This window comes from Tarenaya hassleriana, unplaced genomic scaffold, assembly GCF_000463585.1.
Source record: "Tarenaya hassleriana unplaced genomic scaffold, ASM46358v1 Cleome10, whole genome shotgun sequence".
Classification (NCBI taxonomy): Eukaryota; Viridiplantae; Streptophyta; class Magnoliopsida; order Brassicales; family Cleomaceae; genus Tarenaya; species Tarenaya hassleriana.
Window position 1 is genome coordinate 2,072,182 of NW_010960188.1, and position 24,874 is coordinate 2,097,055.

Here is a 24,874-nt window from a genome sequence, read left to right on the forward strand (position 1 = left end):
AACTGTCGACTGTAGGTTTTCGAGGACGAGGCGGAAGGGTTGTCTGAACTGGACCACGAGAATACCTAAGGAAACACAACTTAGAAATCACTGTTAAGTTGTTGAGGCATATATTCAATAAAGCTACAGAGCCGCAAGCATTATTTCTTTTTTCTTTTCCCACCAAGATCATTTGAACTAGATTCTAATGTAAAAATGACAAGAACTTCTCTTGCATCAATTTAACTTTTCAACCTTTTCCGAAGCCAAAAATAAAAACCCAGAAATGGAAGAACTATGTCATAGTCCAGAGTTCAAAATTCGCAAAGCATATAGTCTGAAGCTAAAAAATATCAGTTCTCTAAAGATTTCGTTCTCGATTTCCATTGGCAAGTGAATATGCCAGGACGATTCATGCCAAAACTAATAAGGAACTTACATTCGGTATCCGTCAAGAGTGAAAACTTCTTTCAGATTTGAGAGTCTTTTCTCAAAGGCAATTGCCTTTCCAACCTCATAATTCTCGGCAAGCACTTGTCTCTCGACACCACTCTGGAACCAAATCAAAATATGAATTATTCCTGCAGAGGGTTGGGACGAATAATTAGTTTCTAAAGGAAAAACATTTATTCAGATTACCAGATCCACCAAGACATTGAGAACAGTAGGATTATCAGAATGTAAGACAGACAGGACAGTCGGGTGCTCTGTTTGGGGAAGCATGTGGCTTGGTATATTTAACCTACATTTTACCAAGATTTTTGCATTTTAAAGTTAAATCATTAATCAAAGCAAAAGATAAAGAAGAAACATTGGATAGCGTATTTCAACTTGAACCTTGGTCTTGAAAAGTCATAGATGATAATTCTTAGGTTGTTATAGTTTGCTTCTCTTGCACAACCTCTCAAAGCAAGAGAATCTTTATGATTGGTCACAATGAAAGCATTTAGAAGGTTTCCAACGGCTAGTTCAACTGCAGGAGCCCATTTATTACCATTGACCAACATCTGCAAAGCATTACAAGATTATAAAGGACGTATTTACCTCCCAAAGGCATTCAAACTTAGAAACGGAGAAAATGATTACAACAAATGAAGATGTTAGCTTATTTTCACATCACATTTGCATGGGCCATATGAGATGGCATGCAAAAAGACTAACTATATTTCCTGTACACGGAAAAGAACAAATAGAAACTCACCACGTGGGCACCAATCGGACCAATGGGTGGACTTCTGAATTTGTGGTGATGTCTCTCAATTGCTTGCAGAAGATTAATGACTCTATCCCCGCCAAATGCAGTCACCTAGTGAACATGCGTGTAATTTGAGCCTCTTTGTTTGAGCAAAAGAAGCTTAAAATTCTCAGACTGAATCTCCAAGATGATTGTTAATACTCCAAAAAATTGAGAAACAAAAAAAATAGAAAGTACGCGGGAGATGACAGCTGCTAATAGATCCATGCAATTGGATACGTTGGACGCACCTTATTTGTCTGATGTTTCCTCATCTCGTTAATTTGAAATTTTATCTCTCTCTGCCTCTTTTCATGATCTCTAATCTAGAACCCAAAAAGCAATCAGCTGAATGTAAAGACATTTATAGAACACACTGTACCAGGTGTTGAATTATAAAATCGGGAAGAGCACACATACTAGAAAGAATAAATTCTAGGGCTAAGGTTCATGTGGAATGAAGCAAAACTACAAGCATCATCCTACCGTATCCTCTGTTTGTTCCATCTCCTTCCGTACAGCTGATGTTTTTTCCATTATGATGTTCTCTTCGTCTTTCAATCTAAGGTATCAAATGCATAACCGATGCTTTAAAAACAAAAACGAAACAAAAAAGCACAGTACAAAGAAAAAAGTGAATAGCAGTTTATAGCGACCTGGAAAGCACTGACTCAGCCTTCTCAACCTCCTGCGCCAAATGTCTTAGTTTTTCCTCTATTTCAGATTCTTCAGCCTGCATCATTACCAAACTATGAGAACATTTGCACATAAACACTCAATTGCATATATATATGTGTGTGTATCCTCCATCTTAACTATTCCTCAATCTTTACTCAAAGAAACGAATCATAAAAGAAAAAGAGATATAGGTTGTCCCGGTTTTTGGAAACCTGTGTGCTTCTCATGGCTTGTTCATTGATATCTTTGATTTGCTTCTCAAGTCTCGTAACACGGTCCTTAATCTTTTGAACGTTCTTGGAATTGTGGTTGTATTCTTCTTCTAGTGTAATCTTCTCTCGTGCAGCCTGCAATACGAATTTGTAAGACCAACAAAAAAGATTAAGAAAAACTTTTACCAAAAGCACGTTAATATTCCACAAAAGCTATTAAGTAATATATCTACACACACATAGACCAATGCCATGCAAATCTGACAATTTCGCATCATAAGCATTTCATTTGTAAAGCCAGTATTTTCAATCATTTCCTCCATTTTCCCGAACAAATAACTTGTGAAATAAGAGGGAAGACGAATTCTCGAATTGCATGCAGTAATACGAAAATAGTTCTATCCACTGATCCCCTTTCCTTCTCAGAACTAATCTGAACATACCATCTTGGCAGACTGCCGCAAACACTCAATCTCTCTCTTCATTGCAGTTGATTCATCCATCAGCTTTGCAACTTGAGATTTCTTCTTGGTAAGGCGTTCCCTCAAAGACTCCACTTTTCTCTAAGAAATGGTCAAGACAGATTTGAAATCAAAATGAAGTGATATGCAATATGTGCATGCATGCTCTAATTTTGCAAAAGGCCAGGGTTCAAGGCTCATGTAGCATATCACCAAGATGTTAAACGATGATCCTTATGCCCCTAAGAGGATGTGTGGTGTAGAACTAACCTCGAACCTCAACATAATTGAACATCATCCATTTAATACAACGATTAAAGCTTTAGTGGTTTGGCCCCACGGTAGTGTAGGGTTAATATAAATTTATACGTGTATGCAACCTAGCAACAAAAACTTTCCAACCATATACGGCTACCAAAATTTGAGACTGATGGAAAAGAGTTTACCAGTTCCCAATCAATTTTAGCTTGGCAAGTGGGTACACGTTCCTTAAGCTTCACAATCTTCTCATTTTGTTCTTTCAGCTGCCTGTCCACATCGTATACCCACGACCAAGCCAATTTCTTTTTCAATTGCTGCAATTGTTGAGTAATTTCCTCGACTTGTTCCATGCTCTTTATCTTTCCACACAACTCACTGAGTTCCCTTTCTATCGGTTTGATTGTTTCTTCCAATTCGCTGACAAGCGCATTTGCAGCATTCAAATGTTCATATATACTTTGCAGAAGATCGTTCACTTGTTGAAGAAGGGTCGCCTTGAAAAAGAACTAAATAATAGACACTTTCAGCCAAAAACCAACATTGCCCCTTTAATATAGAGTGAAAAGACATATGCATACCTTGAATTTATCTTTGTCATTTCCAGAATGCAGAAATTCCCGACTCTTGTCTTGACTCATTATGACACATGGATTCTCAACATCAATCTACCCGTGGAAAATAAATACATATCGAAACGATGAATAAGATTCATGAACTTAGAGATTTAGAGGAGATACAAAAAGAACAATTAAAAAAACAGCTGATACAAACTATATATCATATTTCAAGATTTGGATCTAAAAGAAAACTCACGTTAAAATGTTCAACTAGTTCCCGGAGCTCCTCCTTTCGGCTAGAGACTTTTCTTCCTATTGAACAAATATTGCAGAGAACAACTGTAAGCAAAACTACTTGAATATGAATTTCAGTTTTATGGAAAAACATGAAAAAGGAAAGAAAGGTTGTAAATTGACAAAACAGACAAGATCAATAACAGTAGTTCACAATGGAAAAAAGGCGACTCAACCATCACAACTAGCAGAAATACAGGCAATGACACAACACACAAGATTAACTTCAGACAGTGGCAACAGGGACTTAAAGAGAAAAAAAGAACAGTGACATAGATACTGACCTAGTTTATCCTTGAGAACAGTAGAACTAGTAGACTCAGATATCCTGCGTTCAATAATTATCATGTCACCATATATTCCAGATTTGAAAGCATCATCTCCTTGGTTTTTCACTTCGACATGAACGAGAGCATAGCTGCAAAGAAATTTTTTTAGAAAAGTTCTGTCATTGTTAAGATCATTCTTGACAATAAGCAATGTAGAGCAACACTCAATCATGCTCTTGCATTCCGGCCATTCTGCTAACCAATTATGTAAATTGCAAAATAATCCAAAGAAACAAGGGTCAAAACCTGCATCCAGTTTTTATGAAATCCTTCAATGTGGAAGCTCGTTGAGTGCCTTTAGCACGACAGCCAAATGCAATACATAGAGCAGTCAATATTGCGCTCTTGCCACCTAAAAGTTAATAAAAGAATTAACTTTTCACCCATTTGAAATTTAGCTAAAAGGGGTACGAAACAAGTAACAGCATCCATCCGTAACACCAATCTAGTGAAAAAAAACACCTCAAAATGGCATTTTCCGGTATGTAAACCCAAATTATCGATGAATTCCATCAACATGATACTCGCGTCTGTACAACCCAAATTCACGCTCAAATTCCACCAGCAGCCTACTATAAGAATAACAATTTTCACACAGGAACTGGAAATACAGTAAATCAGATGAAATAGCAGCTTCCAAACAGTCACTTCCTGAACAAATTCCAGAATGTACCCAATACATGACCAAGTTCAAAGGACAAAAAAGGCTCTATCAAAATAGGCGAAACCCCAGCTCCAGAAAAACAAAGAAAGAAGCTACTACAGTCATGTAGAGAGAGAAATAGTGAAATTTGTTTACAGAGAAATCGACTTACTTCCGTTTTGGCCGGTGATGAAATTGACCCATTCCCCAAACTCAATCTGGAGGTTACTATGGCACATGAAATTCTCGAGACGGATCCTGAGGATTGTACCTGACCCTGATCGCTGATTGATGAAGGGATTACTGGTTCGAACCCCCGGAAAATCCATGGCGGTATCGGCCTAGGGTTTCTGGCTTCGCCGAGTCAAAGAATTGGACGGGGAGAGAGAAAGAGAGCTGCGCGTCCATTGGACTGCTTTTTGGCGGGAAAGTGAGGACGGCTTAAGATACGTCCACGTGTACATTCGCTCCAACGATATCGACCGTCGGATATTTTGGGCTTTAACAAATATCGAGCCCGGCCTTTGAATGGTAACTGATATGGGCCCATCTACTCCCCACTTTTACCGGTCCAAACGAACCGGGTATTGTTTTTCTTAAGCGGTTCATCTTGGATTTCGGTACACACACATCTTCTCGCGATTGGAGCTATCATTTAGTTCCCGTTTATTTCAACTCGATAGAGTTTTAGAACACCGATTATGGTAATACATTGCGTATTTACAAATATATTTTCAAATAGAAAATTCAACATCAGAAATTCATACATGTAAATTTTATTGGCGGCAGATCATTTACTATAATATATCGATATATGTATATATGAGACTATTTGTTTATATGTTTATATTTATATATTTGTGCAAAAAAAATCAATAATGGATTCTTCGGACTAATTATCTTACTCGCATTTCTTTACCTATATAGATTTTCTAGTCAAATATCACATTCATTGTGCCATTAAATACCACTAAATATTTTCAAATATTACACACATTCAACAAAATCTATAAAGTTAGACCAATATCTATGAAAATAAGATTACTTTACGAGTTGAACAATAAAAAGGTTCAAATATTGTACTAAAATCCTGGACCTTTTAATTGTGTTTTTATGGTTTCCACCCATTTGTTTACACTGTGTAAATGAATTCCCATGTAATGTATGTATGTATGTATGTATGTATGTATGTATGTATGTATGTATGTATGTATGTATGTATGTATGTATGTATGTATGTATGTATGTATGTATGTGTGTATGTATGTATGTGGGCAGAAAAGGATAGTTGTCAGGGCAAAATTGCATCAGACAGATATGTAAAGTGGTTAACTGGCTAAGGAGCACAAGTGTGAAGATATGCACAAACCACCAAACTCTTGCTTCTTTCCTTCTTCCCATCTTCACCTATAAATAACCCTAAAACAACACACATACATTTCACATCCAAACCACCATTAATCCCCGAAAAAAAAAACCAGACAGAGAATCTGTCTCCCTTTCGTATTATCAACATGAAGATGTCTTCGCTCCTTAAATTCTCCCCCTCACCCTCCTCCTCCTCCTCCTCGACAAAGCGAAAGATCTGTCCGATCTGTGACAGAACATTCGCCAACGGGAAAGCCATGGGAGGTCATATGAGAGCTCACTTGGCCAAGCTTCCCCTCCCTACTAAACCTCAGCCCGAATCCGCTCCGGCCCGCGAGAAATCACCCGTGAAAACGAGGTCGAATTCTGTAACCTCGAAGCCGGGTTCTTCGTCCGGTTATTGTTTGACGGATAAAGAAGTTGCTCTATGCCTTTTGAAGCTTACGAACGATGTATGGCCCAATGGAGTGAGACCCGTGATCCGATTTCCATTGACTAGAGGGTGCAAAAGACGAGGAGAACTCAAATCCTCCGACCTAGTGGACGAGGCCCAGGACAAGGAAGAAGACGAAGAGGAAGAGGAAGAGGAAGAAGATGACGACGCGTCGTTTTCAGTGACTAGGACAACGAGAAGCATGAAGAAATCGAGGGGTAAGTACAAGTGCGTGGCCTGCCCGAGAGTGTTCCGGTCGTCTCGGTCACTAGGCGGTCACCGGGCGAGTCACGAGAACAAGAGGGCGAAGATGACGTCACTGGACACGAGTTCTTCCGAGGAACTCGAAGTGGATCGGACGGTCGGAATCCGGAGGGTTTTCGAGTGTCCGTGTTGCGACAAAGTGTTCCGATCTGCTCAGGCACTCGGCGGCCATAAGAAGGTTCATCTTTCGTATCTCGAGACCGGAACCACTTCCAAGCCGACCGGTCGAAATGGTCCGAGGGCTTCGAAGAACCATGCCGTGAAAAATGCTGCCTTTGATCTTAATTTGCCTGCTCCTTTGGAGTATTAAACATGGATTCTGAAAATCAAACTTCATTTGGTTAGGAACTATATAAAAACCTATGCTGAATTTTTATATGTTTTCCTATGTGGTTTTGTATTGCTGTGTTCGTGTTTTGTGTAAAACCAATCATTTTTAATAATAATGCGCCATTTATGTCAAAAAATCGACTGTTTCATCCTTTACTATATATATACATGTGCTTGAAAGTTGCACCAAAAATAAGAATCTACATATATGTTTTTTTTCATCGTCATATTCCCTTATGTTATCGGAAGCGTTTGGTAAAAAGCTAGTTTCGGAAATTTTTGAAAAGTTTTATCGGATTTAAAAATATCACAAATGCTATTTTTCATAATATTTCTTAAAAACATTGTATATTAATTAGAAGATATTGACAAAATAAATTTAGTAAACTTTCTGTTGTGCATATTTATAGAAAACAAATAAATTCGGGGTGATAGAATTGGAAATTTTTATAAAATAAAATCTGCAGTATATAGAAGAAAAATTAATCCCGTTCAAAGTATATATTTATGGCGTAAACAAATGATAAACAATGCCCCTACTTTAACCATTAGCGTCGGTTTAAATCTTATAAAACGATATCGTTTCTTTGATAACAAAAACGATATCGTTTTTATTTTTTATTGTTATGTTAAACAAACAATATCGTAACGAAAACGACATCGTTTTATTTTCTTTCACAAACGATATCGTTTTATCTCCATCATTCCTACATGAGAATTGATGTCTGTTCCATGAGTAAATTTATTTAAAAAGATCACAGTATTAGTTCACTTCAATTCACACACACACACACATATATATATATATATATATATATTCACCTGCATCGAAGAAGTACAATAAATATAGAGAGAAACCCTAATTCGTATATAGGGGTACGGGTAAGAAATGAATCGTGACTATGAAAATAGTTTCAGAAATGTCACCATTAATTCTCGTGCATGTTTTAATACAGTGACTCGTAACTGAGAAATATACGGTCCAACTACATATACATTAAAACACACATACATGCATACATACGTATGTATGTGTGTGTATATATGTATAATATTCATAGTTCATAAGGAAGAACAGCAACTTCAACTTCTTGCTTATGGACATGTATAATGTTTTTTTTTTGTTTAATGAAGCGTGAACTCTATTATGTTTTTTTTTTGGTCGGAAAATCCAAGTATTTAGTGATTAATATCAAGCCATCTAAAACTGTTTCTTATTAATTGGAATGATTTCATTTTAAAAGTATCCAACTTGACAAACTAATTAAGCTGATTAATTACGTGTTGAAGTATTTACATGTAATTAGGTGCTGAGTTTTAGGGTTTAGTTGTAAATTATTTAGCCTAGTAGTGTATAAAAACTGCTAGTTTTCAAGACTTTTTGCTTTTTTAGTTTTTCCCATTTTATCAAATTTCTTTTAGAATTGTGCCTCTTTTTTAAAAAGTATAGCATTTTTTTCTTCTGTGCTGCTAATATTTTGTTCCTTGTATGATTTAAAAAATATTCATCTAAAAATTTATCCAACCTCACAAAATATAGAATTATGAAATAAACTAAACAAAGATTAAAAACTCTTATAATATCATTGTACATAAATAAAATATTTGGCATGCTTTGATTTTGGTTTATGGTATAATTATATGTCATTGATCAATTGACTGATTGAATTTAATTTAATTTAACTATTAGACAAGAATTAATAAGGCAGTAAAAAAAATATACATGAAATGATATATATATATATATATATATATATATATATAACATTATCATAGTAAACTAATTACACCATTACATATCTTTTAAGTCATATAAATTATTACACATATATTTACATTATAAATCAATTAGTAATATAGTATAGATAAGTCACAATTTTATAAATATACTTTCGTATCAAATGTTTATATGATATTACCTTTACCCAAAAGAAAATGTGTTTATAATATTACATATACTAATACGCGAGGCAATGGCATAAAAATTAATACATATTAGTATGTATGGATATAAAGATATATATAAATAGAGCGAATGAAGGCATGGTTCTATAAATCCAACCTAATGCTACATCCTATACTGTACACACTTATAAAAAATATATTTATAAGTGATTTGTTAAGGAATTTTGTTTTATCATTAGTAAATTGAAGTACCATAGTTTAAATGTAGGAAGTACCCCGATAAACCTATATTTATCTAATTCATCTTTTAATTAATACTTAGAGATATAATTTTTCATTTTAAAACTTTACTATCATTTTTTAATTTAATTATCTTATACCTATTTTTTTATTTCTATAATAATTTATATTTTCTTCCATTCGGATTTAATGGTATTTTAGATTTTTAGATTTGTTTTAAGTTAATGTCATTTTTATAATGTCACAAAATTTTTATGGTAAATTTCATTCCAACTTTAAATTTAGACAATACATATATTTTTAAACGTAGAAATACAATACACTAACTAAAGAAAAACAATATATCTATGTGTGTGAGAAAATTTTTGAAATAAATATCTACTGTGATTTAGTGTAATAATTCTGACAACAAAGAAGGAAGAATAAGATGATCTTCTAAATAATTTTTTCTTGTAATGATAAATAGATTATGAATTTAAGAAGGCAAAAAGAGTAACATAAGTGAATTACATGTTTATCAGAGAGATCATTTATGTAGTGTTTTAGATTTGCAAGTTAGAAATTTTTATTATCGATTTACGAAAACAGTAACATAAGAGTTACATGAATGCTCAACCAATTCACTCAAAGTTAAACGACAATCTTATTCGGTAATGTTTTCTTATTTAGACAATATTTTGGATGATAAATCGGTAAAAACAAAAACAACAATGGTCTAGAAGTTTACTTAAGTAGTTTAAGAGTTCGTCAACAAATATTAGCGATGGTAAAATATTTTAAATTTCAAATTATGCATTCAAATTAAAAATATAACCAGTATTTTATTGGTCTGAATTTGATATCAATTTTTTTTTATGACTACCACTTTTAAAGTTGGTGTATCCACGACAATGGTAAGATAAATTTGTATAATTCTTAATATAAAAAATTATTAAAAAATACAAATGCTAAAAATATCATAATATATATATATATATATATATAAAATCGTTATTAAAATATACACGCGAAAAAATCATACAAATAAATTTAATTGTTTCTAGAATTTTCGATAATTTATCTAGAGATTATTTATTTATTTATTTATAGTTAAAAAGATTATCTCTAACAACCGATATAGATGGAAATTTTAGGTTACTTATCTTTCCATGCATTTCTTTCTCTAAACAGATTCTTTTCTAATAAAAATAATACATTCATTGTGCCATTAAATGGACTTAATTATTTTCAAAGGCCTGTGTATCAAAGAAAATCTATGAAACTAGGTTAATATTTGTCATGCAGAAAAAAAAAAGGAATCGTTTAAGCAAACCAAAATTAATGAAATAAAAAGAAAATGAAGCAAAAAAGGATAGTTGTGAGGGAAATTTGCACCAAGCAAATATGCTAAGATATACACATATACACAACCACCATACACATTTCCCCTCCACCTATAAATAGCCTTAACACATTTCACATCCAATTCCAAGAACACAATATCACTTAGTCTTATTATGCTCCAAATCCGAAGATCGATGCCTTCGCCCTTCACCGTCTCCTCTCCCTCGTCGATCAGGCCGAAACATCTGTGCCCTAGATGCAGCCGACAAGCTGCCGCCATGCGACCCCGGCCCCGAGGAAGACCGCCGGCGAAAACGAGAACGAATCCGAAGAGATCCGCTTCCATGTCCAGTTCGGTAAGTTCCGGGTTTCTCTCTTTATAACATGGTCCGATCATTAATGGATAATGGAGTTTTAACCTGTTTTGGTGGTTTGGTTGAAGCGTATGTCTGGACCCGACATCAGAGCTCCGTTGAGTAGGGAGAGTAAGAGTCTTGCGCTGTGCAAGATAGCGGAGATCAAACACGTGGACGAGGGGGAGGACGACTATTACGTCTACGACGACGAAGATGACGCCACCTTCTCGTTGACGTCGAGGCGAACGACGGGAAGCAAGAGGAGGAGGCGTCGGAACGGATACAGGTGCGATGCCTGTCCGCGTGTCTTCGATTCGCCACAGGGGCTAGGCCGACACCGAGTGTTCCATCGGAACAATCCGACAAGGGGAGTTCTCCTGTGCTCGCACTGTCACCGAGTGTTCGAATCATCTGATCGTGAAAATGTCCCGGCCAGGGCTGATCACGCTCGGTTCGATCTTAATTTGCGACCGTCGTTGGAAAATAATTTCCCCTTGGATCTCAATAGGTTGCCGGCTTAATCCGTTTATCATTTTGTCTATGCTATGTAATCTTTTTCTTTTTCTTTTTCCTTTTTTTTTTTTGCTGTCCTTTCTTCGTGTTCACCAATAATATTAATAAAAGTTTTTTTTTATATTCAATATTCGGAGAAATGGACGTATATGTATCGAAACTTAGGCTCTCTCTCTTTTTTTTCTCAAATGAATAGGATGTCCATTTCGGTTCGGTTAATCGATCCGAACCAAATTTTAAAAAATTCTGAAAAACCGATTTTTTTTTTTAAAATCTATTTTTTAAAATAAAAATTGGAATCGAACCGAACATAATATAAAAACCAAATGGTATCTTTTTTTTGTAAAACTGAAAAAAAACCGAACCGATACATTCCCGTCCCGAACCGAACCGATTCCCGCAACGCCCACCCCTACAAACGACATGGATTTCTTGAATATTATTAAATCACATGTCATAATAAAAAAAATCTGAGAGAGGTTGGGTTGGAAACAACGGAGAGATTTATGTCTGTCGACTTGTAAGAAACATATACATGGATGTCACTTATGTCGACTTGAGAGAATATTACCCTATCGTTTTAGTATTATCCTGAAATTCATTTTCTCATTTGGTCGAGAAATATATATGGTATAAAATCATCCAAAAACAGACATTTTAGAAAAAATCTCAAAATGTTAAGATGGCTTAAAAAAATTATAAAAAAAAATCCTATACGTGCACACATTTTCTCAGATACTGTCGAAAATGAATTTAGTAATTATTTTTGTTGATGGTAGTATATATAGAAATCAAATAAACACATGGGAATAGAAATGGAAATATTTATAAAGTAAAATGATTTAATATATAGAAAGAATTAAATATATGAATTTATGTCCTATTATATACCGCTGGAAAAACGACGTCGTTCTAATTTATACAACGACGTCGTTTATATAACGAGCGAAAACGTCGTCGTTTCCCCTACATCATCTCCAAAGAATATATATATATATCTTAGTTACTAATTGTTTTTTCAAACTATTAGTGTTTAGTAAAAAAAGATGAGTTGCAACAATTCAATTCACCTTTCACATTTAATCCATATCCGAGTTAAGTGTGAACCCTTATGAATTTGCTGTGGTGGTGGATTAGATCGGTGATTCAACTGGTAAAAGAGTAGAGTAAAGCACGTACGTGCTCACCCCGGCCCAGGTTCGAACACCTATTTAGGTAGAGAGTTGTGTTTAAGTGGTAATTATCGGGCCGATATTTTGGGTTTAAATAGATGTAATTGGGCCAAAGGCACCGAAAACTTCCTAATTCACAAAACTTAAATTGCGGATATTGGCAAAATAAATGTAAAAGGATTTTCCCATCCATATAATTATGGATGCAAATAAAAAAATCATTCGATATATAGTAGAAATTATATTCTAAATCAAATTTCATATATAGGTAAAAACGACATCGTTTTTATTAAATAAAACACAGAAGTTTTAACTATAAACGACATCGTTTAGATCTTGTAATTAAAACAATTATGTTTCTCCATAGTTCGTAGGAACGAAGTTGTTTTTTCTTTATATAATTTGTAATGAATATCTTATGTTATATATGATGCACACGAGGTCCCGAAATTTCTAAAATTTTAAAATGCTTTTTTCCTGCCTTTAAATTTTATACATTAATAGATTTCATTGAAAATTTAGAGGCCCAAAATGTTACTCTCTTATATATACACATACACATAAAGTGTAACCCTAGTTCGAACGTGGAACTAGTTTCAAATACTTCCGTTTGATGACCATATATGTCTACGTACCTTCTTCTCGCGAACATGCAGTTATTTTCATGCATGGGTAATGTGAGAAATATACACGTCCGATTCAACTCTATGGTTGATAAAACGGTGTCGTCTTTTACTTTTTCCTTTTTTTAGATTGCCCTAAACCCTAAACCCTAATGGGTGATTTTTCCATTAAAAATGGATCGCGACGTTGCCCTAGACCGTAAACCCTAACGGATGATTTTTTTTTCATTAAATGGAGCGCGCTCACGTGACCGACGCGCGTGGTATACTTAGACCTTCGTTAAACGACACCGTTTTGGACAGGTCTTGAGCTTGATTCGTTTTCTCCGTCTTTGGTGACAAATCCACGTGGTTTTACGCACGGAAAACATAAACCGAAAATTTGATTGATTTATACAACGAGAAATATACATAAATAAATAAAATCACCGAGTTTAAATCATCATCATCATCACTACTACGCTTCTCGTAGCAAGCTCGAACCAAAACCAGCTTCACTGAATCTTTTTCCAATACCACAACACTGTTTTCTATGGTGGTTTATATATGTATATATACACACACATACATATCGATCTGAGTTTGGATCAAACAGCAGCAGCAGCAGCAGCCGCATGAGAGGAGTATTCAAAGGACCAAAGGGGTTCACTAACATGAGAACTTCGAAACAGAGGCGTGAATAAACCACCGACACTTTACACGCTATCTTTTATTCACGAGAGGATGTGAAGTGTGAGGATTTACATGTGTTATGTACGCTACAACGCCAGCCAGAGGAGCCCCATCCCATCTTATGTCCAATTGAAATCGGCCGGCGTCTTGGATTTCGTTTGTTCTGGCAACATCACACACCCGAGATCATATTCCAATCCAAGTTATAAACAATTTACAAAGAACTCATGTCACGATGACTTACGTCAAAACATTACATACATGGTGAGACTCAGGTGCTCGAGTTTCCGAGATCAAAGTCCATGGTGTAATCATATTCGATAGTTGGAATTACTGAGGCCATGAACTTCAAGAACAGGAACAGGTACCTACAGAGAGAGAGAGAGCAAAGCCATGAAAACAGTACGTACGTACAAGAGCCATGTTTCATGTGCAAAAGGAACTTACTTGTCCACTTCAGGTTCTACTCCACGCGACATTAACACGTCAATGATTTTCTTCATTACAGCCCCGTGTCTGCACGGGTGTACTGATGCATGTTTCCCCGGCAAGTGCGGATGATCTTCAATTGTCACCTGTTCATTTTTTTCCCACAACAAAAAAAAATATATTACCCAAAACTTGTCGTGACAAAGCCAAGACGAAACTGATGCAAATCCATAACACTACTAATAATACTATTTCAAGATTAAGAAAAACGAATGGATTTAGTAAGAAGCTCAATTGAAAGATTCTTGTCTTTACGGTTTTACGAGCATGGTCTTGGCTAACATCCTCCAGGACAAGCTCAGGCTGCAGCAGCATCTTTGACTACAAGACATACCAACAAAGCATTAAGGTAAGTCAAGTTCCACAAAACCCGAGTAATGTAGGACAGGAGAAAAGAACAACAAGTACTATTGTCACAATGTCAAAGTTTGAAACTAAGGGGCGATGAATGAGAGAGGTGAACCTCATCATATCCAGTCAGCCAAACGCGAGGAGTTTGGTAATACTTGTCATACCTGAAACAATGAGGAGTGTCGTCAGCTCATGTATAGAGCCAAAGACGAATTGAGCTACTGTCTTTAAAGTACTCAAAACAAGTAATATCATCAACTCAAAACATATAAGAAATGGCTTTTGTACATGCAAAAAAGCACATGAGTCTTACGTGATGCTGACATCATATGTTCGCGTTCGAAGGATATTATCATCATCCGGCTCACAAGCAACGAGATAGGTTGATTGAAGAGTTGCCTGAGTCGGGGGAAAGAAGAAAAATGGAAAATATTTTTTTAAGAAACCAAAAACAGGCTACAGAATGAAATTCAATCCAAGCGCTTCAGTTCTAATTCTAAATTCAATTTATTTATTGCTTTATTCAACTTCTTGTCAAATTTAAAATAAATGTTGAACCTAGCGCAAAGAAACAAAGTAGAAACTTGCAAACAGGGTGTTAATCGTATAGAGAACAAAAAGAGACCAACTTACAGGATCATTCTCAATTACATTATCGGTCTCATCAAACTCTTCCATGTCTGGAATATCTTCCTCCTCCTCACCTCCAAAGTATGTAGGTATTGACTGAATAGTGCTCGTATCATTTATTTCTAAGGCATCCATCGATGGCAAAATTTCTTCCTCCTCCCCTTTATCTGTAACAAATTCAACACGGAGAATCAGAGATTGAACATACCAAAAAATAATTCCCGAATGCTATTCTATCCCGCAAAGTTTAACCTTTTGGTCTCCCATGAGTAGCTAGCCAACCATCATTATCTTCGTCATCAAGCAAGACTTCACCTCCAGCAGCTTCATATTCCTCCTCCACAGATGCAGCTCTTCGTAGACATGGTACTGTCAGCTCGAACAAAATCCAAAAAGAAACAACTCGCATGGGTACGCAGAACTTAAAAGTTATACAAATGAGATCTAAAGATTTCCACTTTACCGTTTCTAGTAATCAAGAACTGTTTGTCTGGGGGCAAGTATGGCTTTCTTTTGCTTGGATCACCCGACTCCCTAACCAGAACGAAGTGTCATCAAAGTCCAGATTACACAACAAGCTTATGGCACACTGTTAAGTGGTGTGGACCAAAAATCACAGAGACCAATGCATTAATTCAACGAGCTATTACAGGAGAAATTGCATTGAGCTATAAGGTGTGCTGAAACTTGGTAGCGTAGAAAACACAGTAAATGCATCTCCAACTGAACAAAACCCTCGAAGAGCCAAGTAAAAAAAGTACATGTCTTATTCCAGACACAGTAGTGCTTTCCAGCTTCTGAACACGATGACTCCATAAAATGTCTCTAAGTTTCAAGTTTTAGCCTCTTCAAACAATCCAATTGTTGATTTCTATAAACATAATTTGATTCAAAGTCACTGCCGGTCATCTAGAATTTGATGCAATTCACAATTACAGACAGCAAAACCTCATATTGACAACACGAAAACGATGGAAAAACATAAACTTTATTCAGCCACAAAGCGACAACCCGAGTAATGACATCTCAATCTCACAAAACACTGCACAAGCAAACAACTTTCCTCCCAAACCCAGAGACCCGTCTTCCTCGAAGAACAAGTTCCCACATACCGGAAATCGCAGAACTCCAGCACTGTAAAAGGAAGGATTCACCACGAGAAATTGAAACAAATTAAAGTTCGAACTTACCAGGACCAGGTAGGGCATTTGGAGACAAGATTGTCACCGGCGAGAACGAACTCGCCAACGCTGAGTACTCCCTTCTCCTTGAACGCAGATATTGTACGAGGGCCTGTAAGCCTCTCCATTGTCCCTTTGAATGCTTCGTGAAACTTTTGGGACAGCGCCATTGCTATATCGGTATGAGTTGAGATCCGAGAATAGATTATCCAATGATTAATGCCCCAAAATTGGAGAAGAATTTTTCAAATCAGGATCCAATTGCGAACCCTAGACGAAGATGATGGCAAGATCGGAAAGAAGAAACAACAATACAATAGTATCTCCCGAGATTCCCTGTTAATTTGGATATGTCATTTCCCTTTATAATACTTTTGAGAAATTAACCAGAAAGCCCCCATATTTTTAGAACTTTTAATTTCTATCCTCTATTTTAATTAACAAAATTTCCAACTTGTAAGAATCAAAATGCATGGAGATATTATCACATTTGCCCCCCTGTTTCCAAATGTTTCAGTTTTCCTCCCGATAGTTACCAAATTGGTCCATTTCCCCGGTATCTCCACATGATTCGTATTCCGCAACCAAAAGTCATCTGAACAGAAACCCATCACAACTCAAACAGTACATTAGACCATATCTCATCACAAAAACACAGTTTCAGTGCCATTATTGAAGATGCTAACATCAAGAACAGTTGCTACATTGGTTTTTCAGGGTAACAGCACTTCAGGGTAACAGCACAACAGAACCGGAAGTTATCCTGTTCTCGAGGTCTGCTTGTGCATCAGCAACCTGAGACAACGGGTACTTGTGATTCACCCGAGCCCTTAAGATGCCGGAAGCTACGTTCGAGAAAACCTCACCAGCACATTCCAAGAGCTCATCCCGGGTCTCATTGTAATGCATCATGGAGGGTCTAGTCAAGAACAGAGACTTTGGGGCAAGGTCAGACAGTGGGACGGGGTCCGGAGTTCCCGAGGACTGGCCAAAACTCACCATGTACCCCCGTTTCTTCAGACAAGCCAACGATCCCTGAACACCCGATATTCATATGAGAAACTTGAAACACACACATTATTGGTCAGTTCGAAGTTCCATGTCAGAATGTATGTAGTAGTAGTGGTTACCTTGAAGGTGTCCTTTCCAACCGAATCATAAACTACATCAACCCCAATGCCCGATGTAATGTCACTGACACGAGCTACGAAATCCTCGTCCTTGTACATGATAACATGGTGGCATCCATCTTCTTTGGCTTGAGCTGCTTTCTCATTGGTAGAGACAGTGCCAATGACGGTGGCACCGAGGGCATTAGCCCACTGGCACAACAAAGACCCAACTCCACCAGCTGCAGCATGAACAAGGACTGTGTGCCCATGTTCAACCTTTCCAGATACAAGTAAGATCTTTGAGTCATATAAGGAACAGTTATGTGGGTAGGAGGGAACAGGTAAACGAAATTATAATCATTAAGGCAGAGTAAACTTTTTTTTGTTAAACTAAAGCAGAATAAACTTACCTTGAAGCAACGACGAAGTAGGAACTGAGCCGTCATACCCTTGAGCATGATTGATGCTGCGACGATAGGATCGATCGAGGGAGGAACAGGAACAACTTTATCAGCTGGAAGGATCTGTTCTTCAGTATAAGCGCCCATCGGATTTCCAGCGTAAGCAACTACGTCGCCCACCTTCCTGCCGGTTAATCCTGGGCCTACAGCTACAACCTCACCGACAGCCTCCATGCCTGTCATATAGACAGAATAAAATTAAGTAAACAGACTCACATACGCATAATGCATTTACATCTTTGCATGTATAAATCTGAAGGTTTGTTCCACAACAGACATGAAACCCCATTTCAGCAGTAAGTAACACAGCAAGTAGAAGTAAAAAAGAGAGAAAGAAACAGAGGATGTGCCAGAAGGTACATTGGTATAGTTCTTATTACTAGCTCCTGCCGGGGAGAAAGAAAGATGATTAGACTAAAAATACCTGGAGTGAAAGGCATGGAAGCTGGCTTGTAAACACCTTTCCGGTAATAAACATCGATGAAGTTGAGCCCAATGGCTTTGTTCCGCACCCGTATTTCACCGTCCTTCGGTTCCCCTATTTCCACATCCTCCCATTTCAGAACCTATCAATACAAAGTCGGAAACTTGACAAGATCAAACAACAGCTCCAGAGTGAGAATTCAAGAAGCAGCAATTATCAGAAAACCCAAATCATGGATAGACACGGACAGGGAACAACGTCACATGCTTATGGTGAGAGAGATGTAGCTACAAAAACCTAACTCGGGGCCCAAATGCGAAGTAACGACAACAAAAACCAGGTTTTCTCAATCCTTCAGCAATTGTAATCCAATTTCCAAGAACAGCCATTGCAACATCTCCCGCATCAAAATTACGAATTCGACAAATACCCAATTGCCCAATACAATCACAACCCCGAAAACAAAATCGAAATCGCAGAGAAGCAACAAAGTCTTCACCCACCTCAGGACCGCCATGCTCGTAAACCCTAATAGCCTTCACCATCTTCTTTAGCGGCGCGGCCTCCGCTGTGTCCGTGCTCAGAGCCTTCACAGCAACCACTACGCCGAATGATTGCGAAGGAACGAGCAAGAAATCCGCGGGGGCTAGACGAAATTTATGATTTTTCCTTTGACTGAGTGGAAAATTCGAGGAATGAAGCAGACGATGTGACAGATGTCTAAACGAAGAAGAAGCTGGAAGGAGCGCGTGATTAAGTCTGAGAGCTGCCATTTTCTTTGGCCCCTCACCTCCGTATTGATTTAAATTCACCATTTTGTTTTAATTAACGAATCCGACACAATTATTTTAATTCGATCAATTAGGTCCATTCTCTCGCAAATTTGTTCTATTTTAACAGGGGAAAATAGATAAAACATAATGAGAAAAAAAGGCTCCAACTAATGTGGTTTATTTTTCAATCTGTTGAGCTTTAAAAAATATGTTGTCAAATAACCACCTGCATATATTGTGTCGTGGGTAATTTGTAATTCTGTTTTAAAAAAATAGATTTTCTTGCAAAAATTAAAATCCAAAATTTAATATAACATTGGGTTTTTCATGGGGTTCTGTTAAAAATATTTTATATTGCTGAAAGCAAATTCAATTTCCCACTCTTTTATGACCCAAGAAGACATACATTGTATAGATGAACAGGGGAAACCGAAGCGTCTATTGAATATAATTGGGCAGCATAGGATTCTAAAAAGTTTAGGTCTCAAATGAAATAATTACTAAAGACAGAGGACATAAGTGATATTTTTAGCCTAATTTAAAGCAAACGCGAAGAACCAAGTTCCAATACACCTCATGGTCCATACACGTGGCGCCCGCAGGACGTGTGTTCTTAGTCTAAAGCATCACCGACCTGTCACGTGAGAACGTTTGTTAACGTTCTTTTAGAGTTTTGAGCTTCCTATTCAAAATTCAGAGCCGGCTTACTTTTTTCTTTTTCTTTTTTTTTTTTTGTCATTCAGAGCATCAATCTCCCCTTCTTTCCTTTTTTTTTTTTTTTTTTACCAAAGCTGACTTCTGATTTCTTTTGGCTAATCGTTTCGAGGAACCGGGTAAGTTTGATTTCTGGCTTGAATTTTCGTTATGGATATAGCATATGATTCGCTGGCTTTCCCTGTCTCGTGAATCCGCTATCTGGTTAAAGTTTCGATTTTTAGTGAAATTAATTGGAGACTGATCGGAACATGGAAAGGTCTTCTCGCATGTTTTGGCGATGATTCGAGATCCAGATGGGTTTTTGAAAGTTCGGCTTGTTGTGGGGGGGGGGGGTTTCTGGGTTTTGTATCTTTTGTGAAAATGGACGTGACTGGAGAGGAAATGGTCAATGGCGCCGCATTTGAACTTGATGGCGGATCCAGAGGATCTGGGCATAGGTTTTCAAATCATATCATATGATTGAAATGGTTTGTTTGCAGTGTCCCGTTCTGGAAACTGCCTTCTCTCAAATCACAACCATGGCTGGCAGCGGTTTCTTTTCTTCGTCGGGCGAAGAGAGAGCATGATTCGATGAAAGAAAAAGTCTGCAGATTTCATAAAACTATAATATAAAAGATAATGTCTGCCCTGTTCGAATCCTTTGACGAAACTAACTTGTCAGATAATTATTATATATTTGCTCCATTCACTTCATTGGTTGCCTCTCTCTCTCTCTCTCTGAAAGAATGGATACAGGAACTGTCGAACTTGTCTGAAACAGACGACCTGGTAAGTCTTCCCTCTCTCAAGGAAGAAGCTTTGCGTCGGAGCATTATCTTTTTATCCGTGGAATGAAGTGACTGATAGACACACAAGCAATCTGCATAAGATATTCACGAAACTTGGGCAAGAACCCAATGGCGATGAGATCATTTTGATGTTTTATGGGTCAATTCACAACAATAATCCTCGTTGACCATCGATTGCAGATAAAACTGTAAGACCCGGAGGAGGCCGGGGAGGTATGATCGAAGCTTTGCTCGTCGGGGTTGCGATCAAAGGGGACAACAACAAAAGCAAAGGCCTTGTCCGATGGGCGATTCAACAGTTTGCTTCGCGAAAACACCTTGTCTTCAAGCTGTTTCATGTCCAAGAAAGAATCACTTCCCTTCCCACGCCGCGTAAGTTCACTAACCATAGCGGTTTTCATCGATCTAACTCTGTCCCTGATGATCTGAAATCGCGATCTTTGTCAACAGATGGAATCTCGATACCCATTTCGAGCGTTCCAGAAGAGGTAGAAGCGGTTTATAAGAGCGATCTGAACCGGAAGACGAGGGAGATGCTTAATCCTTACGTAGACATGTTTGCCCGAAAAGAGGTAACCTGATAAAAAAAAACAGTTCTGAATCGCTGCTCTGTTCTTGTAATAATATACGAAATCTCTGGTGAAGGTTCGGTCCGAGATAGTTGTGATCGAATCAGACGATACGGTGGATGCCATTTCCAGAGCTGTTGAAGAGCACGGAATCAACGAGCTGATCGTCGGGGCTTCCTCCTATAGCATCTTTTCATGGTACCACAGACAAAACCTTCTCTTCTGTCTCGAAGGTTCCGGATTCCGCATCACAATCTGATCTTTACCCCCGAAAGAACAGTCTCTGTCTTTGCAGGAGGCGGAAGAGAAGCAACTTGTCCTCGAAGATCTTGGACTGTTCGCCAAGGTTCTGCACCGTACACATCATTTCTAGAGGAAGACTCCTGTCAGTACGCCCGTCTGATAAAGAACAGGAAGCTGCTGTTTCAGACAGTAGAAGCGAAGAAGAACGTGTTTCTGCAGATTGTCAAACAGGTAAAACCATCTTTGCAGTCATCTCTTTCTTGGACGATTCGATACACTTTCGAAATGTTAGAATCTTTCTCTTGATCTGGATGCATCCCGGTATCTGTTTTTATCTATAGTAGGCTCAGCTAGCGAGCCGCCGTCTTTACTCATCCAAAGACTTCAGGCTCTTTCAAACGTGAACCAGACGCTCGGAAACCATGGCAGAGCCCTGTCATTAGACGAGGATGACGAATCGAAGAAGAAGCATTGTCCGAAGGGCTTTAACTGTACCAGCAGTTCAGGACAAGGGTACACAACAAGTGATGTTTCGAGTAGGAGTCGCCTGCAGATGGAAACCCGAACTTCGTTTTCGGGTCAGGGTTCCAGTTCTAGTGGCTACACTGATTCTTCTTCATTCGTTAGGCAGGTAACAAACACTGTCTGAAACATCAGAATTCGAGCTGGTTTTCACTTTGACTGGACAAGAACTGAAGCTGGGTTGTATAGATGCAAGATTTGGACAGAGATTCCCCGGCCAAGGAGAAGGAGAAGCAAGAAGAAGCGAGAAAGATGCCCGAATTTGATCCTCAGTACATGATTTTCGAATGGGAAGAAATCGTTGAGGCAACATCTTCATTCTCGGATGATCTCAATGTGGGAATGGGAGCGTACGGAAACGTCTACAAATGTTGCTTGCACCACACGGATGTCGCTGTTAAGGTTCTTCACCCCGACAAAACCGGTCTCATCAAGCAGTTCCAGCAAGAGGTATATACATTAAACGCACACATACATACACATCTATATATGTATATATGTATATAACGGACGCCATTTTCAGCTGGAGATACTCAGCAAGATCCGGCACCCGCATTTGCTCCTCCTCCTCGGCGCATGCCCTGAACGCGGTTGCCTAATCTACGAGTTCATGCACAATGGCAGCCTCGAAGAACTGCTCTTCCTCGGCCACGGCGGCTCCAACCGCCAAACGCTGCCTCCATTACCGTGGTTTGACCGCTTCCGAATCGCGAGCGAAATCGCGTCTGCCCTCTACTTTCTCCACAGCACCAGACCGAAACCGATCGTCCACCGCGACCTCAAGCCCGCGAACATCCTCCTGGACCGAAACTTCGTCAGCAAGATCGGCGACGTGGGACTGTCCAAGATGCTAAACGTCGACCCTTATCATGGCTCGACTCTCTTCAACCAGACCGGACCGGTGGGGACGTTCTTTTACATCGACCCGGAATACCAAAGGACCGGTTTGGTTTCGACGGAATCCGACGTCTACGCCTTCGGAATCATACTTCTGCAGCTGGTTACGGCTAAACCGGCCATGGCTTTGGCTCATGCCGTGGAGAAGGCCATGAGAGAGGGGAAGTTTGCCGAGATGGTGGATGCGACGGCAGGGGATTGGCCGGAGGAGGATATGACGGAGATCGTGAAATTAGGGTTGAGATGCACAGAGCTGCGACGGAGAGACCGCCCCAATCTCGGGCAGGAAATTATCCCGGCTCTTGAACGGTTGAAGAACGTTGCTTGCATGGCAAGAAACGTGGTGGCTCCCAAAACCCTAATCGACCCTCCCAGCCACTTCCTCTGCCCCCTACGAAAGGTACGTTATTACGATTACAAAATGAATGTTTTTTTTAAATGTTTTTTCGTTATAAGCGTTCGTGTTTATATATATATATATATATTATATGTTTTTGTTTAATGAAAAAAAAAGGATATAATGGAGGATCCGTGCGTTGCCGCCGACGGATATACGTACGACCGGAGAGGGATCGAGGAATGGCTTCAAGGCAACGATAAATCTCCAATGACGGATTTGCCCTTTCCCGATAAAACCCTTCTCCCCAGTCATTCCCTCCTCTCTGCAATCAAGGAATGGAGATCCACCGTCCATTAATAAATTGTTCATTTTCACATGTTTATTTTGTTTTACTTTAAATTTGCCCTCGTTTTGGTTTATTGTATATATGTTCTGGTGAATAACATTTTATTTAAATAAATATATATATATAGAGAGAGAGAGAGAGAGGACCATGAAATGAAAGTGACGACCTTTATTTGTTTTCATTAAATAAGAAGATAGCCAGATGGTTCATTGTTGGTCCATATACGCCTAACCAAAATATTGGTCCCGTTGGAATAAAATTAAAAGTCCCCATAATAAAAAAATATGGTCCTCGAAATATTCACATAACATGTGTTTTTTCTACACGATTGTTTAATAAATTATGAATACGAGGGTTTATGTGATACGGGTTCTTCTATGAGATTCCATGTTATATATATATATATATATATATATATATAAATGAATGAATGAGTCGCCATACAAATCAGAACATTATTAAAAAAAAATATTTGGACACTTTATATTTATCTATATTATATAATAAAGAAAGCACATAAAAAAGCCGAAAAAATAAAACAAAGCTTCTCCAATTAAAATTTGTACTTTCAGACCCAAGAAAGCACACAAAAAAAAATATGCTAAAATGGATTAAAGAAAACTTATTTGGGAAAACAAACTATAATACATATGAGATAAATTGTGAACAAATTTCCGCGAATAGACTCATTCTTGGGTTCTATTTTCTTAGATTTCCTAAAATTTTATTTCCTTGTATTTATTTTGTTATTTTATTTCTATTATTTTCTTTTTTTAAACTCATAATTTTCCCCCTTTTTTCTCGAAAATTTTTTAAAAATAAGAAGAAGAAAAAATATATACAACGATATCGTATACTGTTTATATTGCGATCACGTCCCATTCAACTATTTGTTTATAATAAAATATATAATAAAATGGGAATCATCTCACTCGACAAAATACTAGAAAGTGGGATGATTTTGCTTTTCTTTTATCTTAATATATGACAAGTAAATCGATAGGACATTTAATATATATATATATATTATACACTTTATATTTATCTTTTATCTTTCCATGCAAATACTATACACGTAAGCTTCGTGCGACCAAATATGCAATAGAAATGCAATGGTAATTGACAGCCAATTGTGATTGCCTTTGCTGTAAGTGGGAAGAAGGTCCCCCCCCCCCCCCTCTTTC

At 37.7% G+C, this 24,874-nt stretch overlaps 6 protein-coding genes across 10 annotated transcripts in view; 3 read left to right on the forward strand and 3 right to left on the reverse strand.

Moving 5' to 3' along the window:
• LOC104801544 (structural maintenance of chromosomes protein 6B-like) overlaps positions 1 to 5,042 on the reverse strand; it is an 8,749-nt gene extending 3,707 nt beyond the window's left edge. For all 3 annotated transcript variants that reach the window (XR_769904.2, XM_010524860.2, XM_010524855.2), the window contains exons 1-16: positions 4,821 to 5,042; positions 4,252 to 4,357; positions 3,961 to 4,094; positions 3,639 to 3,694; positions 3,404 to 3,490; positions 3,011 to 3,331; positions 2,547 to 2,666; positions 2,104 to 2,238; positions 1,870 to 1,946; positions 1,700 to 1,775; positions 1,465 to 1,539; positions 1,181 to 1,285; positions 817 to 986; positions 619 to 721; positions 419 to 531; positions 15 to 65 (exon numbers count right to left, since the gene is read on the reverse strand). Coding sequence is in view for 2 of the 3 variants with exons in the window: in XM_010524860.2 (XP_010523162.1) it covers positions 15 to 65; positions 419 to 531; positions 619 to 721; positions 817 to 986; positions 1,181 to 1,285; positions 1,465 to 1,539; positions 1,700 to 1,775; positions 1,870 to 1,946; positions 2,104 to 2,238; positions 2,547 to 2,666; positions 3,011 to 3,331; positions 3,404 to 3,490; positions 3,639 to 3,694; positions 3,961 to 4,094; positions 4,252 to 4,357; positions 4,821 to 4,977 (1,886 nt within the window). In the remaining variant the exon portion in view is untranslated. The remainder of the gene's footprint in view (positions 1 to 14; positions 66 to 418; positions 532 to 618; positions 722 to 816; positions 987 to 1,180; positions 1,286 to 1,464; positions 1,540 to 1,699; positions 1,776 to 1,869; positions 1,947 to 2,103; positions 2,239 to 2,546; positions 2,667 to 3,010; positions 3,332 to 3,403; positions 3,491 to 3,638; positions 3,695 to 3,960; positions 4,095 to 4,251; positions 4,358 to 4,820) is intronic.
• A 1,120-nt stretch (positions 5,043 to 6,162) lies between these two features.
• LOC104804640 (zinc finger protein ZAT1) lies at positions 6,163 to 7,023 on the forward strand. Its single transcript, XM_010528983.1, has one exon. It carries the CDS (start codon positions 6,163 to 6,165, stop codon positions 7,021 to 7,023), a length of 861 nt encoding a protein of 286 aa, XP_010527285.1.
• A 3,655-nt stretch (positions 7,024 to 10,678) lies between these two features.
• LOC104801559 lies at positions 10,679 to 11,462 on the forward strand. The gene is made up of 2 exons (XM_010524872.1): positions 10,679 to 10,867; positions 10,954 to 11,462. The coding sequence occupies exons 1-2, from the start codon at positions 10,685 to 10,687 to the stop codon at positions 11,386 to 11,388; spliced, it is 618 nt and encodes a 205-aa protein (XP_010523174.1). The 5' UTR covers positions 10,679 to 10,684; the 3' UTR covers positions 11,389 to 11,462.
• Positions 11,463 to 13,644: 2,182 nt separating this feature from the next.
• LOC104801570 (autophagy-related protein 3) lies at positions 13,645 to 16,823 on the reverse strand. Of its 2 annotated transcripts, none has more exons than XM_010524887.1 (10): positions 16,508 to 16,823; positions 15,781 to 15,851; positions 15,570 to 15,686; positions 15,321 to 15,484; positions 15,001 to 15,086; positions 14,800 to 14,851; positions 14,592 to 14,657; positions 14,295 to 14,422; positions 14,109 to 14,215; positions 13,645 to 14,010 (listed from the first exon to the last, which is right to left on the reverse strand). In XM_010524887.1, the coding sequence occupies exons 1-9, from the start codon at positions 16,666 to 16,668 to the stop codon at positions 14,119 to 14,121; spliced, it is 942 nt and encodes a 313-aa protein (XP_010523189.1). In that variant the 5' UTR covers positions 16,669 to 16,823; the 3' UTR covers positions 13,645 to 14,010; positions 14,109 to 14,118. The 2 variants fall into 2 exon arrangements, with proteins under 2 accessions (XP_010523189.1, XP_010523182.1); XM_010524880.1 differs by having other exon boundaries at positions 14,092 to 14,215.
• A 266-nt stretch (positions 16,824 to 17,089) lies between these two features.
• Positions 17,090 to 19,219, reverse strand: LOC104801582 (2-haloacrylate reductase). The gene is made up of 5 exons (XM_010524891.2): positions 18,999 to 19,219; positions 18,496 to 18,637; positions 18,021 to 18,247; positions 17,629 to 17,886; positions 17,090 to 17,533 (listed from the first exon to the last, which is right to left on the reverse strand). Exons 1-5 carry the CDS (start codon positions 19,038 to 19,040, stop codon positions 17,228 to 17,230), a joined length of 975 nt encoding a protein of 324 aa, XP_010523193.1. The 5' UTR covers positions 19,041 to 19,219; the 3' UTR covers positions 17,090 to 17,227.
• Positions 19,220 to 20,490: 1,271 nt separating this feature from the next.
• On the forward strand, positions 20,491 to 23,856 carry LOC104801591 (U-box domain-containing protein 51-like). 2 transcript variants are annotated; one of them, XM_010524900.2, is made up of 9 exons: positions 20,491 to 20,753; positions 20,954 to 21,145; positions 21,224 to 21,345; positions 21,419 to 21,540; positions 21,623 to 21,816; positions 21,930 to 22,216; positions 22,297 to 22,557; positions 22,631 to 23,404; positions 23,519 to 23,856. In XM_010524900.2, the coding sequence occupies exons 2-9, from the start codon at positions 20,989 to 20,991 to the stop codon at positions 23,699 to 23,701; spliced, it is 2,100 nt and encodes a 699-aa protein (XP_010523202.1). In that variant the 5' UTR covers positions 20,491 to 20,753; positions 20,954 to 20,988; the 3' UTR covers positions 23,702 to 23,856. The 2 variants fall into 2 exon arrangements, with proteins under 2 accessions (XP_010523202.1, XP_010523201.1); XM_010524899.1 differs by having other exon boundaries at positions 21,927 to 22,216; positions 23,519 to 23,855.
• Positions 23,857 to 24,874: the final 1,018 nt, after the last annotated feature.